The following is a 19062-nucleotide window of genomic DNA, read 5'->3' on the forward strand; positions in this document are numbered from 1 at the left end:
TATCTGGACTCGTTTTTTTACGTTCTTGAGCTGTTTTTTCGAATCTCCTAAATTACAGCATGTTGAAGCATCTTTCCCAAAAAGCACTCTACGCATACGACAACTCGAAGTCCTGTTAAAGAATAAACAGTGAATTTGTTGCATGCAAAACAATGAAAAACATCAAATTACTTAATACTCTGTAAATTAGTTTGCACGAATAAACAGTAAATTTTTGCATGTATCTCTCAAATACCATAGGCATAAAGTGATATAATTATTATCATACAGAGCAGTTCGCCGCATCCTCAATTTCACCTTTGTATGCACAAAATGATATGTATGCACAAAATTGACACTGCACGCACAAAATTGAAATACAAACAAGTTCAAAACAATTTTGCTGACATATTGTGAAATTCTTGCATTTGCTATGTCGGCATTTTATTATGCAGTGAATAAACACTGAAGATTCAAGTAAACCAACAAATTAAAGCATCAAAAGCCGGGTTGCGATACTTTTAGTCTGCTAGTACAAACAGGTACCACTCATAGTAGTGTGTATTGTGTTGGACACTTGATGCGCTTGTATGCATACTCGCACTATTTTTTTAAACATTTAAATTTTTCCATCCATGACGATCAATATGGACGTGATCGGTAGTCAAAATCCTGAAGCTGTTATATATTGTCACAATAGTTATTTAAAAATTAAATTACTCTGATAAGATAGCTTTAAGATTACCCGGGGACAGCCAGAACTTTTGGTACTGTATTTACACGATATTAAGGGACAGAGAAATACCCAGGACCGCCCGCACTAGCTGTCGGTTCCTTTGACATCAATAGAGCCGACGCCTAGTGCGGGCGGTCCTGGGGATTTCTCTGTCCCTTAATATCGTGTAGATACAGTAATTGTTACCACCTAACCGAAACAAGAGCGTTCCCATTTTAGCAGGATGGCGCATTTGTCGAACCTCATATACGTTCTCACCATCGCGGTTGGATTATTTTACCGCGTTTGCTCAGATGACTCGGTTCTAGATGCGGCTAACCTGACTTACCAAATTACTTCTATGGTCGACGAGGAATTAGCAGCATGTAACCAAACGTCCGGCGGTTTTGGAGTAGCAGTCATCGCCAAGAACAGAGTTGGATCGAGTCGACTTACAAGGAACCTTATTTATGCCAAAGGGTTCAACTACAAAGATTTGGAAAATAATATCCGCGCTGACGAAAACACCCTATTCTGTATTGGATCGGTGACAAAACATGTAACAGCAACCTTGCTGGTGCATGTACTGGATTTGTTAAAAGAGAAAGGTTACCGGTGGGGGTCGATTAATGTTCCACACGTGATCCATTAAGTACAAAGTTTTAATATTTCAGGTATTCATTACAAACGCTTGTGACAGATCTTGACCCAAGCCTAAATTTTACCGGCTCGCAACTGATGGGTATTACTGTGGAAGATATTTTGTCTCATCGCACAGGTCTACCAGGTATAATTTGCCATAAAGAGTATGTATGTGTATGTTGATATCGGCTAGCTAAAACTTTAAGCGTATCGTATAAGGTATACCGCTAACGCTTTTCATGTATTTAGAAGTGTTCGGCCAGTTCTCAGTGGGCTATCCCAAAAATACCACTAGGAAGCATTTGGCTTGGGTGGCAGCAAATCTTCCCCGTTCTGCGGCAAACAGGCAGAAATGGCAGTACAACAATCATGTCTACGCTTCCGCAGGTGACCAACATTTGCAAAGGTTTTTTTTCGTTTCTACTAAGCGAATACTCTGTATTAGGTTACTTTACGGAAATTTTGGCGGAGAAGTTGCTAAAGAGGTTTGTATCGTGGGAAAATTTGACTCGGCTATATTTGCTTGACCCATTGGAAATAAACGACGACGTTGATTTTTCTGGATATCACTCGAAGTTCGTTTCACGAACCTCAAAGCCGTACCATTTTACCACTGATGGACAATACAAAGAACTGGATCCGGAGACGTTTACCCTAATCGAGCCAGGAGGTCCAGCCGGGTAGAGAAAATTTGACTACATACCGTATTTCAACAGTTCACGCCCCGGTTACAAAATTTTTCGTAATCCAGGTAGAATTTTATTTAGTTTTCCAAATGGATCAGACGCCTTCTAACCTTCTGAAAAGGTTGTCTTAAAATGTCAGAAAACTTAATGCACGGGAATAATTAACTGCTAAGTTGAAAAAATGCGGTATTTAAAAAGGAAGTCAGAATTTGAGCTCATGGAAATGAAATCGCGTTGAAAACATCCCTGATCTCACATGTTGAGAGTATTTGATAAACTTTTTTTTTCGTAGATCAATCTGCTTAACCCCTAAAGCGATGATCGTATGGATGCAGTTCTTACTAGATCGGGGCCGCTACAAATCCAAACAAATCGTTTCCAGAGCATCTATAGAGAACACATGGAAGACTCGAATTCCCTTGTTTGACAAACGCGCAGATGCCACAGAGCCTCGAGTGCAGAACTTGGGCAACAAGACCTTCACATTGCTTGACTACTCCCAGGAAATTATGTACAATCCCGGGTACGCTTTAGGATGGATGGAAACTCGGCACAGAGGTATTTTCGCATCTAGAGACCAATCTACAGTATTTTCGCATCCATAACCGTATAGTGTACGTGTATTTTCCAGGTTACCGGCACATGGAGCATTCGGGAGCGGTAACAAGTTACAGTACCCTGCTTACCATGTATCCCGATGCAAACGTCAGTATAATTACTGTTTTTGCTGCTATGACGCCTTCTTCCGAGACTATAATGCGCTTGCTCCATTTTAAAATATTTGACCTTGTTATGGAACTTGCTCCTGTCGATGCTTCGAATGCAACATGCGGGAACGCGCCAAGTACGTCTGGACGTGATGACGCAACCGACACCAGTGAGGGTCAAAAGACGTCCATTGATCCAAAGTATTATGTGGGAACCTTTCGAAATCCTGTTCATGGAAGTCTTACAATTTCTCGAAATGGCGCTTCCGGATTGTTTATGCTAATGGGACGATATGGCAATGCGACGATTGTATGTCTGAAATCGGGCGCAGAATGTGAACTTCATATGAATGGAATCTTGTGGTATGTATATGACTCTGGCCCGGATGAAACAGAAAATACGGGTTCGCCTTCGTCGATCCCGGTATCCTTTAATTTCACGCGAACCGGCTACGTTAGCCATGTGACAATGCCTATGTATTCCATGAACTTTCCACCAGTGTTCACTAAAGCTTAATTAAAAAAGTAAACAGCCTTCCAGTCCCGTCATTTGAAGAACTGCTTTCACATGAACACAATTAAAAGTCTGTGAAATCTGTACGCACACCCTTGGAGTAACCTTTGCACATGTGGTAGTAAAATCTGAATTCCCACACACACTATAAGCTAAGCGTTGTAGGTACCTTGGACCTGGTCGTGCAGTTAGAACATCTACATGTCGATAGATTTATTAAAAATTTATGTACCCTTGAACTGTGAATACAAACGGGCAATACAGTAGAAGTATATGACTGTCATTGTACATGCAAATCAAGTTATACATAATTTATCACGCTCTAAATCACAAAGTTACGTACTTAATCATTTTAATTAAATAATTCTGGTAATAATAATTTTGATATGACATTTAAGCTTGTTCAGACGGAATGATAAAGCGAAGGTACCAGAACGATTTAAAATCTTTGAGATCTTCTTCCGGAGATACGTGTTATTCATGTAGCAAACCATGGGACAATATTGCGCAGCTTTGAATAAAACGCCTCCCTTGACAACGGCGAGTATAAAGCAAATAAAGTCGCCTGCAGCATCCGACCCAAACCGCCAAACAGCATGATGCTTTCAATAAGCACCTTCTCCAAAGGGAAAAACTCGTTTGCTACAATAATTGGCATCCATATAACAAAACATATGATTGTGGAGATCATGTATATTCTGTTGGCTCCGGCCGACAGTTGTTGCTGCACGATTCGGCCTACTGAAATAAGAACATACTTTGTCACTCAAATAACAAATAAACCTACGCGTAGACCAATTGTTACATGACAGCGCAATAAACAAAAATAATAGATAAAAGCTTCAATTTAAAAATCGAATTTTAGTGTTTCTTTACAAGCCGGGAACAATGTTTTTAAACGCAGCATTAGCCGGGAATGTTTTTTTTAAAAATTAACGTACAGATATATGCTTACGATACTTATAAGTTATAAGTATACTTACTGCCAATTGTTATTATGTAAGTATTTCTTACCAGGCATCCTCGTTCTCTTGATGCGTCGCATAACGGAAACGTACGGTAGAGATCCGAAGACGATGATAAAGCTTGCAAACCACAGAGCTTTTATACAGACAAACATCACATGGTGAATATGTGCAGGAATAACACCTTGAGGCCCATCGCCAACTCGCAACTTTTGGACACTCCAAACAAAATGTGGAAGACGAATTAAACATGTGAAAATGTGCATTAATAAACAGGTGGCTACTGCGATTTTTTTGCTATGGAGCTTGCGGTATGACAGCGGAAAAGTCACAGCCCAGGCTCGACTGACGGCAAAGGGAATGTGCGCCGTAACACTCAGCGGACCGACGATCCAGTCGCTGAATATTTCCGCTGCGCACCAGAAGACACTGAATGCCGACTGGTCAGAAGCGAATCCGGTGGCAATAATGTGCCATTGCACTGCGCATCGTAGCATTGAATTAGCGATACCGGAAAGTAGAATGTTTACCAAGTACATGCAAAATGGGGTCCTCAGACGTTTGGCGGATAACAGCACATAGACGATTATGACTGCATAGATCACCTCAAAAATCAACGCAGGCGCCGCAATATAAGCTACACAGATCAGTTGGGTCGCCTCGGATTCTTTTGCATTCACGGTATTGTTCAACTGCATAATGGAGGTATGAACACCATTAACAGTACTGAGAGTAGCAGATAAACCTGCGAACGCGTTGAGCGAGATCCATACGCTGGGCATGAAGTGCATAGAAGGCACGCGGTAAATGCTGTACCGCCACTGTATGGTTATTTATAACTTCCGGTTTCCTCTTTACTCAACGCTTCCCAAGATCAGCTGCTCTTTATCGATCGGGAGTATGTTTTATCAGCTACAGTGTGAGTAGTACGGTTTTAACCGACGTTTCTTTTCGCCATGATGTGCTCTATGTTTACGCACTGATTTATCAGCCAGCGGTTTATAAAGAGCACTTGTAATGCACATTGCAGTGCACAAGTGTAATCAGTAATGTTTACTAAATGCCGAAAAAATTACACACTGTACTGATCTTGTCGAAGGTTCACTCGAGCGATTCCGTATTATATTTTTAATTTTACGAATGCTTACTGCAATCTGTGCAGTTGTTCATGTGTTTGCACCATTATTTGTAAATAGATGAACTTATTACTGCTAAGCAGACTTTTTTCGATGTTTTAATGCTATTAATAAAGGGGGTGCTTGTTCAATTACGCGGCCACGCTGTAGCAATGAATGAACGGGGTGAAGTGCCGTGCATCGGCACAAGTTTGGCATGGTATAGTCAATGTGCGTATGACTTCAGAGTGGCATAAAATGAGATCACCCTTTGAGAAACCATAATAAATAAAATCGGAAATGACCGGAAGCGTGGCACGGTTTAAGGGCTGATAGCATAATTGCGGTTTTGAATTATATCGTTGTGGACGGCGGAAGTCAAAACGGAAACAACGAAAAAGGTGTTGATAAGATTAGTAACAGTATGGTCGTGCCAGAAAATCACCAACTGTGCTTATCATTTATTGCACTTATTGCTTTACTGTCAGTACTCAGTTCCAAACAGGAATGATACGTCAGATAGGATGCAAGCTACTCGTAAAGCTACTAAGAGGTATTATTGAATAGTGGCATCCGGTATGTGTCATTCTTTATAATAATGCCGAGCTATATTATCACATAAATAATCCTACTTGTTGCCACTCATGCAAGGTCGAACGAAGCACGGCATCATACAAATCAGACTAGTCGAAGTATCTGTTTAATGACGTCAGCGGTTAACGATGACGACGTGCATGACACAGATTGCTATCTATATTACATCGCTTTTGGAAAATAAACTTGCTGTTATTGAACGTGCGAGGCATATAAATGAAACTAGTTTAAGGACATATATGCTTCATAGTCGGCACTTTGCAAACACTAACGCAGACAGGACGGTAACTGCACGACAGTTGGCGGTGGACCTTTTGAATTGTTACTTGATGTCACACTGTTAGTCTTGGAAATAATGGCAGATTTAACGTGCGCTTCGTATCAAAACCCTTTTATCACGGAAATTACCACCGTATTAAGTGAAAGTGCCCAGGCAAAGGTTCTCCTGGGGAAACAAGTTGACAACGGGAAAATCGTGGTCGTTAAGGTTCCATATCTGGACCACGATGACAGCAAAAGACAACGTGAAGTAGAGCTACTGGCACGGGCGACCAAAAAGATATTTGCATTTGACCATGCAAATATTGTCCGCCACTTTCATGAAGAAATTGGTATGGTTAAGACATCCGCGATTCCCCGTTTCAACGTGTTGGATAGCCAATTCACTCGTGTTCCTCAGTATCATATCGTAATGGAATTTTGCTCGGGTACGTAAACAGTTTTACTAATTTCCTTCACCGACATGGCACATACATACACTAATTGTGGCACTGATGAGTGTGGAATACCCGAGGTTCGAACCGTAATCGGTTTTGCTTTACAGGCGGCACACTTCATGACCTTTTGAAGACGAGTTCCCTCACCGCTATATTGGTACAAAAATGGACCCATCAGTTGGTCAGTGGTCTCGCTTATCTTCACGATCAGCGATTCGCTCATAAGGATCTCAAGGGCGACCACATCTTTCTGTCGTCTCTAGATCTGAACACATGCAGCTTGAAAATTGGTGGCCTTGTGAATCTCAAACAGTTGTTGCCAAGTACAGCAACGTCCATGTATTGTGGAGATGTTGCCAATAAAGCCAGCTCATTTGCCTTCATGGCACCAGAGACGATAACTGGTTCCGAAGTAGAAGTCGAACCTGCTGGTGAAACGAAGAAACTGGGACGACGAAGCGATTTATGGAGCCTAGGATGCGTATTGATCCAAATGATAACCAGAACCCTTCCAAGATTCCTCAAGCAGAATGGTGGCACGGTCACGGCAGTGACGGGGGAACTGGCGATTGTGTATTTTGTCGGCAGCGGAGGGTCACCCACGATCCCCAGTAATATTCCGGTTGTTGTCAGGCATTTAATCGAACAGTGTCTGGCTCGAGATCCCAATGATCGCCCTACGGCCGATACATTACTGCAGCATCCGTTCTTCAGCTGCTCTGCAGATGAACTGGAAAACTGGATTCTGCCTTCTCAAGCTGGATAGCTTTCACTTCCTGTGATACCGTCTGGTGATATCGTTTTAATTTAAAATATTATTCAATAAACAAAAATGTGCAGTGATTGGTTTAATTTGTGGATTCTTGTAATGCATTCTATTGTAAATTCATGGACAATTACGTACATGTTCATGTAAACCCCATTTAAAAGGCACGCATTTTCCGCCGTATGATATTATGTACAGATCGACAGGTATTAATACTATTTAATACATAATGGATGCTGCATTCTGTACGACACTTTAAAGTAAAGTCAAAGCCTAGGGCACTCGAAAGGGGACGAAACATTGTCGAAAATCAGTAACTTATATATGGACTGACATGCTGTTCTATACGTAAACTTCATCATGCTAACTTGCAGTCATCGCAAATTTGGCTTTATAAAATTTGCCGTTAAGGTTCTCAATAAGCGACACATGTAACAACCCTTCTTCGGCGGCCAACTGCAAATGCTTTTAGCGATTGCCAGTTACATTGTAAGTATTGCCAGTTATGTGTGCTTAAAGAATGTTATGGCACGGGATATAATATGGCCCTTGTAATTGCTCTTGACCTTTATTAAGCTCAGAAGCGAGTATCACTGTTACGTACAACCCCGCCGACAGATAAATGTTTTTAAATGCTTCTACAATTCCATAAAACTAACAATAGAAAAGCAATAACAACATTCAGGGTTGTCGGTGCCATCAGCACCGACGATCCGGAACCGAGCAGAATGACCTTTCCCGGGCTGGATCCCGGTACTAAACAAGGCACGTGATAAACGGGCTGACCCGAACAAATATCAGTTTCTACTTGGCCACTCTTTATGAGCCAGTAGCGTGAGTAGGCGTCGTTGATGACGTTAATCCAACTGGCTGCACGGAGTATCAGCCCGTTGGCAGCAATAAAGTCTTTAATCTGGAACAGGCACCTGCAAGGAGCACGTTGATATTCATGGAGCAAAATAACATTTCAAATAAAATTTCAACATGTCCGTAGATTTATTTTCACTGCCAACAATTTCGTTCACTCGACGTCTGTGGTCGGCTGATGACTTTTTCATATGACAGCGTTCGAACGATTGCCCAAAGTATCGAAAGAACTTTTTTATATCCAGTTCAGTTTGGTGTTGCAAACATTTTATTGTCAAATATCAGTATGTATGTACAATAAATTTCGTATCCAGTGCTTAATGTAGATATACTGATTACTTAATCGAGTGCATATTTATTTTCCGAAGCAATTAATCGATTTGCTGTACACGTTTCAAGTACATAGTAGCAATGAAATTTATTTTCAAAGAACATGCTTTCCTTACCGTCCTTTTAGATAATCGGCACACACCGGATCGGAATACCTCTCCACAACGTTTTCGGTACTAATTGGTGCTTGTTGTTCAAACAAAAGAAAAAATACTGTATGAGGCGGTGACTGTGGTGGTGGAACAAGTGGTGAATATGATAACACCACATTCTTTTCCGGTATTGGATTGGCATTAGTGCCCAGCTGAATATTCATCGCCAGCCAATGGGCAAATGGTTTATCGGGCGTGGCTAGGCCGTTGTTAGAAATTGTGGGGTCCAGTGCAATTAAAGAATATAAACGCCCTAGAAAAATCAGATTTGAAAATATTTGATCCTCCTTTAAAAAGATTCTCGTGAAGTACTATGTACCCGCAGAGCTGTTGTCGGAGACGACCTTTAAGCCGACAGCCGGCTGAGCGCGGATAAGTAAAGGTGGCATGTTGACGTCGTTCAATGGGTTGACGGTCACCGTGGTGTCGCTGCAAGATAGTAGGCACTCTCACAACCGGAAACGCTAAGAACCTGCTGTGACACTTACGTGAAGGCAAAATCTTCGCAACAGACCGAAAAGGTTGACGCTGGCGAAGTAAACTGCAGTGCAAGGAAACTGTCGATGGTCGATTTGGTCATACTTTGAAGAAATAAATAAGGAAACTTTTTTAAACCTGAAAATATCAGAAACAAAATGAAAAAAAAATGAACGAATAATGTTTCACAAGGAGAATGAACTTTTTAAATTTAAGAAATGCCCAAAGTAAAAATACAGATACGTAGTAAAAATTCAAAAAGCATCCGCGTTTAAAAAATAATTTTACCTTCCGCAATAAATTGTGCGCACAAATTCGGTCCACCCCGCTGTGCGTACTGTTCGGCTGACCACGGATCTCTGTCCACGTTCATAATGTTCATGCTAACCGGGCCTTGTAGTTGTTGATCCAAAGCAAAATTGGACAGGTCGAACTTCTTGCCCGAATCAGTGGCGGTCATAATACTCAGCCATTTCTGGCTGATCTGCATACTTCCGGCCGCTTGCCGAAACACCACGAAAACACCGGGAGCTGTTACGTTGCGAGGATTAATGGGAGGAGTGTATGGCACCGCCACCTAGGATAAAATAGTTCTTTGAACAAGGTTTTTAAACATGTACGTTGAGAAGAATCATAAGAACGTTTGTCCAATAAACGCCGGTAAAACTTACTTCTGGAACGGGATAATTAATGACCGCTCCCAATACGTCACCGGAAGCCACATCCATGATTACGATGGTGTAATACGTGCTGGCCTGCACCGGGAAGTTGAAAGTGGGAGGGTTGCGGTAATACCACGCCCACATGGCCGGCATATCCGGATTAACGTCCACGCCGGCTCGAGGCATTCGGAAGTCGCCACCACAGGCAGTATAATTTCCTGTTGCGAAATGAATCTGGTTGTATGGTGAAGCTTTAGAAAAATCTTAGCTAATAAAAATATTGTGAACAGTAAATCATACGAGTAAATGCGGGTACAAAGTACGTACAGAATCAGTATTTTGCATTTTCTAAATATTTGCATTTTCTTCGTAGTACTCTGTACAAAAATTTACAAAATCTGCCTCGATACCTTCGTAGTAGAAAAATTTACTGACCTTCAGGGGATGCATAGGTGACAGTCAAATAGCTGTCAAAATGGTCGATTTGGGGATCAACTGAAAAGATCTTCTGGATGATGGAGTACTTTCTCGGGCCGGTGTATCCGAGATAGCAGTTGACATTAGTAATGTCAGCCTGCGCTGTACTATCGCATCGGCTCTCCAGATCTCGACCAAACCAATAGGCTGTCTCGCTTTTTGCTAACTGGATAACTTCGTCCAGGCACTTTGAACTGCCCGCCTTCCGGAACTGAATTTGACAATCCCGGGCACTTTGAGCATCCGTTAGGGAAATTATCACTAAAAATAAAGAAAGAACGTGGATTTATTATACACTGTGCAGTACACACAAACACAGATATAACGCATAATGATTGCATTAAAAACCGCCTTTATGAAGTTGAAAAAAATTGCTTTGCTATGTTTATAAGACATGCTCGAATATTCTTTATAAAAAAAATTGAAGTTTGTTATTTGATACAGCCCGAAAGACGCGCACGCAAAATACAGATACGGTTGCATATGCATTAAGCATTGTAACGCTGTAGTTTAATTAACACGGTTGGCAGATAAAACAAAATTGCTGATGAAACGACAAAATTAATTTATTTCATAATACAAAATTTTAAATATCATCTGGCTGTTTGACTGTCTTTTCCGAGACAAAAAATAACAAAAATATGTATCGTATTGTACCTGCACAACTGTACTTGTCAGCTTATAACGCGTTCTTTTTTTAACTTATTGGTGCATACAATTGTGAATTATGGCGCACATTTTAACGGTCTGTAAAAGTGTGATATCTGCAATGAAAAAGTTTAAAAGAATAAATTCAAGAAGCTCAAGAATAAAAATAAATAAGCTTGAATTTAAAAAATAAGTAAAATCATGTTAATTGTCTGCTGTTTCCATTCACGCTGGTTTGAAAATTTGAACCTTTAGCCAAAAAAAAGAGAGAATAAACCTTTAGCCAAAAAACTGAAAAATTTGAAAAAAAAATTTGAATCTTTAGCCAAAAAAAGAATAAACCAGTATTGCTTTCGCATATGTGCACATCAAAATAAATTACACTCTGGCACCTTCGCCAGTATCGCCATCTCGGTACTGCACTAATTTTTTCGAGATGCGATTACGTGATTCTAAAAAACCGTATTGACTAAACTGTCGCTCTGTAAACTGAATATTTTGGTGGACTTCAACGCTACAGGACTGCATAGCAGATTTTTACGGTATCGATATTATATTAGGGAGAAAAATGTGGTAACAGAATTGTAAAGAGTCTGTTGCCGCTCATAGGTAGGTGTGCAGAGTACCGTATTTTATAGCAGCGTTCTTGTGGGACGGTGGGACCTAATGTATTGATAATTTGCTTCCTCTGACCGGAACTAATTTGTGCGGTGACATGTCCACTAGCGAGACATTACAGCTTACAGCGTAACACAACTTTCCAATCCACTCTCACCCTGCGTAACTCGATTGTACTTAATTTGCGCAACTCAGTCAGGACATAATTATTGTTTACACCAATAAAACAATGTCCTCTTCTGTACGCCTGTGTAATGCGAGCATTCAACCAATTGAGCAAGTACATTTCATCAACATCCACCGTATTATTAAATTTTACAGTCCTTTTGCTAATATAGGCTGGGCCGCTGGTATACTTAATCTACATGGTTTGCGGACAAAATGTTATTTCAAGCCAAATACAATTATTGTTTTTTGCACACGAAAAGTAAAGCGAGTCAGATGGACTTGAAATGTTATCTAGCTTTTTACCTTTCGAACAGCCCACGCGTGCATTTTTTAGCGTTATCATGGCCAAAATCTTCTGAATACGGTTCTTGTTTTCTGTAAGTGTACGCAGCTACCGTGGTCACCGTCTACGATAACCTTATGCCATTCATAGTTTGACAAATTTATGGTAAATGTATAAGTAGAAATACTACTGTACTTAGGCCTCAGTCAAACGCACATAGTCCGAGTTCCAGTTATATAAATCAAATAAAAGAAACACGCAGATGAGCTTTTTTGCAAATTATTTTTAGATTCTTACTGACATTTTGCATAGACAAAGATAGTGATTTATGAATCGTCAGCGGTCAGTTGGTAATTGGGGCTAAGATTTTGCGAGCGCATGTAATGAACATTAATTCCATATTCCGTCAGATCTGGCAGGACGGCACGCATGTGCAATCGCCAGATAACCAGCCGGGCCAAACGGTGCCATCTTTCAAAAATGCCCCATGTCACACATCTCCATCAAGGAAAATCTCATGCTTTTTTAAACGGTTTGGTCAAGAGCATATTATCAACTTGTCATGAGAATATTTTGCGGTTAACTGTCTTCTGTCAAAGTTTGAAAAAACATGCTGGTTTGTCTAATTTTAAATGCGCGCAAAGTATGTATGTGAAATTGTCAGTTTTGCGTCCCAGAAATGCGACACGCATATGTTAGATTTGATGCAACCTCGTTACTGATCAATTAGCTTTTCTGTACATTCATTCAAGATGCAAAACATAATGAGTTAAACACGAAATTCACCAAACATAATTAACAAGAACTGTCTGCAACCATGCGTAAATTAAACCTATGCTAATTGTATTATCTGCTGATAATCATAACAAATAAATAAACGTAACTATCTGTGTCTTTGTATTACTATCTTAATTTTATTTTAGAAAAGTTTATATCATAATACAGTGAATTTTGTGTACCTGCTGTGCAGGGCCAAAACTGCTAAAGGTGCTTTCTTGTATACTTACGGTATACAGAAAGGCAGGACCTAAGCTAGTTCAGAAAGGCAGGTTCTATGCCCATGATAGACGGAAGAACATGATGCTGTTTACCAGATGCCGTCTACAGCCAAATTATTATGCATTGGTAATTTATGTATGTCATCAGTTTACATCACATTTTCACGGTTTGCATTCACCTGAAGTCATGAATTATACTTCTCTATTTAAATAGACGCTATCATGCAGTTATTCAATATCGCATAATATTCTTTCGACTCACAGCGACGTCAAAGATAATTTTATCGTACAGGTGCGTTCTTAATTATTCATTAGATATTTAAATCCTTTTTCTGCCGTGCCGGCCCAATGTAACATGTTGGTCAATTTGCTTATCTTTTTAGATTAAATGAATAAGCTTAAACCGTACAAAAAAAAACAGGTAAACCATTTGTACGAGTATATAACTGCCGCTAGCAAAGCATTTTCATATCTACAGCCACCTGTATATATTTATATATATTTTCATATGTTCTCGTATATTTTCATATTTCTGTGAATGAGATGGCTGTATAACAGCCACCTCACTCACAAAAAAAATTAGATTACAGTTTGCGCTTTTCGAAAACAATTCGTTGTAAAAAAAGTTAAATTTATATGAAGCACTCAACTTACCAGTAAAAATAATTAATACCAATAAATTTATCCGGCACCGAGTTTTCCCCCATCTAAAAATCTGTACAAAATTCCGGCAGTCCAGACAAACAGGAATAGTGGGTAAAAACTGATTAATCATTTTCGTAAATAATAGGTTCCGGCGCTGGGCATCCACATGTGACTCAAGGCCATACCCAGGTAAACAACAACATATTGCCCGTTTTAGGCAGTGGGCGGTATGATGTGATCACCTTGTGGCGCGATACAGAAGCTAGTCTTCGCAAATATGAACTCGAACAAGCGGTCTGTGAAGGAATCACTCGCATGGATATTTGTGTGTTACGGTTAGCTGGGCATTCACTCGTCTATCGCAATTCACGAACCGCATTCAATACAGACAAAAAAACTCCTTTTAATGCTGTGCCATTCGTTGACGCACGAATAGCCGCAGGCGACACTGCATACATTTACAAGCTGTAAAATTATACCTAATTCAAATTCTTCAGAACTGAGTAGTTTGTGCCGTATGGAATGACTCGTCCGGCTTGCTATGACTATTCGCAAGTAATTGCCGTATTATTGGCGCTAGACACACCCCCTCATTTTTATACGACGTGAACGATGAGGCGCTCTCGGATCATGATCTATTACTTAGAAAGGGCGGGCCGACAATTTATAAACTGATTGTGGCGGGCCGTTCAGCCTAAACACACCGGCACATAATGGTTGTAAATTTGACCATGATAGATGTGTTTTTAACAGGTATAACTGCTGCTGAACAATGTGCGAAATGTTCGGATAAAGAATGATGATGGTGCGGATAATGTGCTGCCGGATTACAGATTAAGTCCGAAGAATGCGATGGACAGAATTATTGGTGGTGAATTGGGTGGAAATTCGGCTTTTCATTGGCTGCATCACTGACCAGTGGAAAATCCAGTACCAGTGCAGCGTGACCATGTATCTGTACCGGCAAATATGAACCACCTGGAGATGATCTTCAACGATAACAAACATGTTGCCGCTGATGGATGGGATGATGAGGGAGTTTTGTATGTGGGAAAACATTCATCAATATTAAAACCAAATGGATTGGATAACGATAATACTTTGAAGCACAGGGGCAATTTTATTTGATGCTCAAATAAAGAGCAGTACTTGAGCGGCAGATTATTATTGTAAATTTATTTCTATTCAGCAAAAGCCAGTACACATACGCAAAAATGCCTGCGCTGGACACTATTTAAAATGACATACATATTTTACAGAATTATGTGTATGAGACAAATATTTTGTTTTAGACAGGATTTAATAAACTGGTCGTTGAACCTTATTCTACAATTTTACGATACGCGCTGGAAAGCTCACGAGAACGTAATATCTTTTTTGAAATTGATGTGAAAACTTTAACACAATCAAAAACTTTGAGCTATAGATCAATTAATCAAGCTCACGTTCAATCCTAAAATTTTGCTATAATGAAGTTTTTATGTTGTTACGCGTGGTTGTTTTTAACAGCTATGCATGGGAATTACAACGGCCGTTTAAATGTATGAGCGTTTATAAGTAGTTGCATTAATTCAGTATGTATACAGTTTTGGTTTCTGGCTTTCATTGTGCGCTGGACAGCGGGCTCTTGTCTCATCCGGTCACACCACTGTGTAAATTGTTGGGAAAGCGCTCTCTCGGAAATCACATACTGCGTAACTGCTCAATAGCCGGCAGCCGATCTTACTAACGGCAATATCATTCACAAATCCAATTTCTATCCACATACAGACCCACAAGTGTATGCGCCCGGCCTGCAGTGTGGGCACCGGCGGCTGAAGATTTATGGTTAAAACAAACAGGAATGTGGAACAGAAGAGCAGGAATTACAACCGAATTAATCTAATTAGCCCAGGAATGCCATGCGGGCTATAAACATGTAGGGCATGCAAAGATTAAAATGATTTAATACTGTGCGAGCGTTTTGAAATATATCACACTGCAACATCCTCACAGGAGGAGGCGGATTTCTAATCGATAATGTTACAGTAGAATGTAGTCGCATGCGACCTAATTTTCAGTTTATTCTGGAAGTAAATTAACGCAGCCTGATTAAGGTGCATAATACGTTTACGTGCAGTTGCAAGTGATCATGAATCATGTAGCACGGATACTTTAAAAGAAAAAAATCATATTAATTTTGTTTACGTATCACACGAGTGGTGTCACGAAGCAGCCTGACAGATAACCCACGTACCACCTACAAGTTGCCGGTTTTAATTTGTGAATTAATTTTTCAATTCCGTAAAATTTTTTTAAATTACTGCTTAAGCAGGTTTTGTCTACGTTTAGCTCGCTCATATGCGCACTAAAAGTTTAGCAATCCCCTGCGAACAACTTTTTTACAAAACCAAATTTTATAATTAAAAAAAATTTCAGTTTAGGCGGTATGTGCTTAATAAAGAATTATGACTGCAGACTGAACGTGATCTGCTCCACGAAGTTTTGTTTTATTATTATTTTTAGTGTGCAGCGTACTTTGTAATTCAACATAAAGCGATTGAGAGGTTTGTCCCAAATGCAATATGATTTGCTCTAAAAAATCAACGGCGTACCATGTGATAAAGAATTTCAGCTGTCTCCAGAAGAAAGGCATTTTTGAAATTCAATGTTTTCTTCACGTTTGGCTTCGTTGTATGTTTCATCGTAAGTATATATTACATACGCACTTTTATTTGAAATGTAGAGAGAGCCGGCATTGATTTTTAATGCTTTGTCAGGAAGAAGTGAGCGTGACCATGGGTCATTCACATGAGAAAATTGGCTTATTGATATTTATGTATCGAATGGACTTATCGTGTTTGGTGGCCTGTCAATACGATCATACGCAATATGCGTGCTAACTGGAAGCCAGTCCACGCCATTTATCAAAATTATTCCGCTGCTGTCGATGTTACCGGCTTATAGCTATCGTAACTGAAGACATACTCGTATATATGCACTCTGGTGCGGTTTAATTTCTGCGAAAAAATCCTACACAAAAAATATGGGAAGTGGAGGAGCTTGGCCGACGGGATAATGCACTATTAAAAGCCCAACCCGTACACTAATTAATCGTTGAATTAATCTGGAGTAATACTGCATAATTTAAAGTTTGTGTTGCAGAATTGCATTCATATTGTCGAACTATATAACCTACCCTAGCGTATTCCCTGACGTTGCAACCTTTTTTTCTTACTTTGCTTTATTTTACTTTATATTTTTACTTTTTTGTGTCGGTTCCGACGGTTCGTAATGATGACAGCGCATGCACTAGGTTGCGTCGAATTTATTTTACCAAGGGATATTAAATCTTACTTGACAGTTATAATTACTGTTAGACAGATAATGATTGAAAGATATCATGCCAATATTGTTTTTGGCTCACCAGGCGTCTCACATAAGGAAATTTCTATGCAAAGTTTATAGCGAAATCTGTTTTACTCAACCTTTACGGCAATGTGCAGGTACAGATGCTGTGTACAATGTACATGCATACTTCTATCAGTTCTATGGGATGTGACTGATCACAAACTAACCGTGCAGTGCAAAGGATCGTTGACACGATTATTCTGTTTAATGAAATGCATGGGCAAAATTTCTGTATTTCTAAAAAAATGTTTATTACAAACCGACATTAGGATTTCGTGTTTTGTACCACTCCAAATGCACTTCCGTAGGTTGAGCGCTGCTCTGTACTGATGGCTCTTGCCGCATCCGATCACACCAGCCCATAATGGCGGGGAAGCGTTCACGGGGGAACTGCATATTTCGCAGCTGTTCAATAGCCGGCAATCGTTCGAACCAGGGCCAAATCATTAGGTCCACAAAAGAAATTGGTTCGACTGGAAAAGAGCATTTTTACCAATTTAAATAAAAAAAAGTCGATTACCATCGATCATAAAGTTTATAAGTTTACTGAATGATACGTTAACATAAACATAAAACGCTCTACGTTGTACATAAGCAGGCAATATAGCCTGTGACTTACGCCCGCTGTAAGATTTCAGGAATATCTGCTCAATTTCGTCCAGTGCTTTCAATAGCGCTTCCTTGTTCTCCGGCTCGCCCTTTAAAATTGTCTGCTGATGCGGTCCCATTATCTACGTACACAAAAACCGCATTCTGATATCCTACCGATTCCTACGGTATTACAGTACATCAATATTTTCCAAAACTACATTAATGCAAACCCGGCTATATGGGTAAACCCGCGTACCTTGGAAGTGATTACTTCCACAACCATCTTCTGCTGCGCGCGCTTTAGTGGATCGGTAGAAAGTGTTGGGTTTTTGTCGGGGTACTTATCGTCCAAATACTCCACAATAATAAGACTTTCAGCCGTGCGGCGCTCCTCCGCCTCCTCTAGCAGCGGAACTTTGCCCAGTGGACTGATTTTAGAATACCATTCTGGTTTCTCTTTAAGGTCGACGTTCACGATTTCGTATCTGCAACATAAAAATACTAAAATGTAATTCATTATCGAGTCACTGTGTACAACAAATTACTTACGGGAGTTGCTTGTGGTTAAGCGCAAGCCGTGTACGATGGGCAAACGGGCAAAATCGTCCGCTAAAAAGACGCAAGTTCTCCTTGGCTTTTTCGGGATACGGTGATCCTGAAATAAATCATCAGTGGATTGGAGCAAACGGGCAATAAATGCCGTTCCATATATGAAGTGAACTTGCCTTTCGTAAGGGCTTTTGATTGTGCACCGGCAACCATTTTTGATTAATTTTAGTTTATGCAGTCCACAGAATGTAGCTCAGGTTAGCCAAGTACTCCAAAAGCCGAATATTTTCGAATAATGCAGCGATCTCGGAGAAGTTTTTAGTCAGCAGCTGCTGGAAAAGTTTTTGATTACTAGGGTACTAAATGCGCCTTCATACAGCACACATATGTTCGACGCAGTCGTATCAAACGAAGGAAAAACGTGAGTCTGACGGTAAAACGAAATGCCCTGCGGTTATCTCCGTCTTCACGAACCATTACTAAGCAATATTAAATTTAGTCTAAACTCTAAGGCGAACAAATAATATTATAAGAGTTTAACGTTGTACGACTTAGCACAGCATGACAACATGATAAAAGAAATACTGCGCATTATCGGTAGCGACGGTAGGTAATCATTCTAACGTTAGTTGTGCATGTTTACTGATTGTCTTCAACCAGCATTTTCGATAATCTTTATCGATAACACTGTAAATAAATTTTTGATAATGCATGCGACTAAGTCGGACCAACTATAAAATATGTCTGCAATATGATTTGTTATGATTATTTGTTATGATTATTAATTTTTGTTATGATGGTATTTTGT

The 19062-nt window shown here is 40.0% G+C and overlaps 5 protein-coding genes across 10 annotated transcripts; 2 read left to right on the top strand and 3 right to left on the bottom strand.

The window, feature by feature from the left end:
* Nucleotides 1–483: 483 nt before the first annotated feature.
* On the top strand, nucleotides 484–3285 carry LOC129585296 (uncharacterized). Of its 6 annotated transcripts, none has more exons than XM_055477931.1 (7): nucleotides 484–521; nucleotides 935–1309; nucleotides 1369–1481; nucleotides 1586–1723; nucleotides 1782–2016; nucleotides 2315–2580; nucleotides 2654–3285. In XM_055477931.1, the coding sequence occupies exons 2-7, from the start codon at nucleotides 939–941 to the stop codon at nucleotides 3244–3246; spliced, it is 1716 nt and encodes a 571-aa protein (XP_055333906.1). In that variant the 5' UTR covers nucleotides 484–521; nucleotides 935–938; the 3' UTR covers nucleotides 3247–3285. The 6 variants fall into 6 exon arrangements, with proteins under 6 accessions (XP_055333906.1, XP_055333901.1, XP_055333903.1 ...); XM_055477926.1 differs by having other exon boundaries at nucleotides 520–639; XM_055477928.1 differs by lacking the exon at nucleotides 484–521 and adding an exon at nucleotides 538–639 and having other exon boundaries at nucleotides 919–1309.
* A 174-nt stretch (nucleotides 3286–3459) lies between these two features.
* LOC129585347 (5-hydroxytryptamine receptor 1B-like) lies at nucleotides 3460–5007 on the bottom strand. The gene is made up of 2 exons (XM_055477984.1): nucleotides 4258–5007; nucleotides 3460–3984 (listed from the first exon to the last, which is right to left on the bottom strand). Exons 1-2 carry the CDS (start codon nucleotides 4997–4999, stop codon nucleotides 3722–3724), a joined length of 1005 nt encoding a protein of 334 aa, XP_055333959.1. The 5' UTR covers nucleotides 5000–5007; the 3' UTR covers nucleotides 3460–3721.
* Nucleotides 5008–6179: 1172 nt separating this feature from the next.
* LOC129585334 (uncharacterized) lies at nucleotides 6180–7667 on the top strand. The gene is made up of 2 exons (XM_055477975.1): nucleotides 6180–6624; nucleotides 6741–7667. The coding sequence occupies exons 1-2, from the start codon at nucleotides 6273–6275 to the stop codon at nucleotides 7397–7399; spliced, it is 1011 nt and encodes a 336-aa protein (XP_055333950.1). The 5' UTR covers nucleotides 6180–6272; the 3' UTR covers nucleotides 7400–7667.
* Nucleotides 7668–7948: 281 nt separating this feature from the next.
* Nucleotides 7949–14081, bottom strand: LOC129585243 (uncharacterized protein C56G2.4-like). The gene is made up of 8 exons (XM_055477854.1): nucleotides 13734–14081; nucleotides 10323–10625; nucleotides 9897–10105; nucleotides 9514–9802; nucleotides 9237–9363; nucleotides 9068–9177; nucleotides 8713–9001; nucleotides 7949–8325 (listed from the first exon to the last, which is right to left on the bottom strand). The coding sequence occupies exons 1-8, from the start codon at nucleotides 13852–13854 to the stop codon at nucleotides 8028–8030; spliced, it is 1746 nt and encodes a 581-aa protein (XP_055333829.1). The 5' UTR covers nucleotides 13855–14081; the 3' UTR covers nucleotides 7949–8027.
* A 2942-nt stretch (nucleotides 14082–17023) lies between these two features.
* LOC129585152 (pyrimidodiazepine synthase-like) lies at nucleotides 17024–18818 on the bottom strand. The gene is made up of 5 exons (XM_055477735.1): nucleotides 18431–18818; nucleotides 18255–18360; nucleotides 17962–18190; nucleotides 17734–17845; nucleotides 17024–17587 (listed from the first exon to the last, which is right to left on the bottom strand). The coding sequence occupies exons 1-5, from the start codon at nucleotides 18465–18467 to the stop codon at nucleotides 17367–17369; spliced, it is 705 nt and encodes a 234-aa protein (XP_055333710.1). The 5' UTR covers nucleotides 18468–18818; the 3' UTR covers nucleotides 17024–17366.
* Between the last annotated feature and the right edge of the window lie 244 nt (nucleotides 18819–19062).

Source organism: Paramacrobiotus metropolitanus, unplaced genomic scaffold (assembly GCF_019649055.1).
Source record: "Paramacrobiotus metropolitanus isolate TYO unplaced genomic scaffold, Prichtersi_v1.0 Parri_scaffold0000016, whole genome shotgun sequence".
NCBI lineage: Eukaryota > Metazoa > Tardigrada > Eutardigrada > Parachela > Macrobiotidae > Paramacrobiotus > Paramacrobiotus metropolitanus.

Coding starts and splice junctions, on each gene's coding strand:
- LOC129585243 (XM_055477854.1), bottom strand. CDS start 13,854: ATGATTAATCAGTTTTTACCCACTATTCCTGTTTGTCTGGACTGCCGG. Junction 10,626..13,733: donor GGTATTAATTATTTTTACTG/GTAAGTTGAGTG, acceptor CTTTATTTTTAG/TGATAATTTCCCTAACGGAT. Junction 8,326..8,712: donor GCCGATTATCTAAAAGGACG/GTAAGGAAAGCA, acceptor TGCTCCTTGCAG/GTGCCTGTTCCAGATTAAAG.
- LOC129585152 (XM_055477735.1), bottom strand. CDS start 18,467: ATGGTTGCCGGTGCACAATCAAAAGCCCTTACGAAAG. Junction 18,191..18,254: donor CTTAACCACAAGCAACTCCC/GTAAGTAATTTG, acceptor TTTATGTTGCAG/ATACGAAATCGTGAACGTCG. Junction 17,588..17,733: donor CCTGAAATCTTACAGCGGGC/GTAAGTCACAGG, acceptor GCTCTTTTCCAG/TCGAACCAATTTCTTTTGTG.
- LOC129585347 (XM_055477984.1), bottom strand. CDS start 4,999: ATGCACTTCATGCCCAGCGTATGGATCTCGCTCAACGCGTTCGCAGGT. Junction 3,985..4,257: donor CAAGAGAACGAGGATGCCTG/GTAAGAAATACT, acceptor TTCTTATTTCAG/TAGGCCGAATCGTGCAGCAA.
- LOC129585334 (XM_055477975.1), top strand. CDS start 6,273: ATGGCAGATTTAACGTGCGCTTCGTATCAAAACCCTTTTATCACGGAA. Junction 6,625..6,740: donor CGTAATGGAATTTTGCTCGG/GTACGTAAACAG, acceptor TTTGCTTTACAG/GCGGCACACTTCATGACCTT.
- LOC129585296 (XM_055477926.1), top strand. CDS start 560: ATGCGCTTGTATGCATACTCGCACTATTTTTTTAAACATTTAAATTTT. Junction 640..934: donor GATCAATATGGACGTGATCG/GTAGTCAAAATC, acceptor TTCCCATTTTAG/CAGGATGGCGCATTTGTCGA. Junction 2,581..2,653: donor GATGGAAACTCGGCACAGAG/GTATTTTCGCAT, acceptor TGTATTTTCCAG/GTTACCGGCACATGGAGCAT.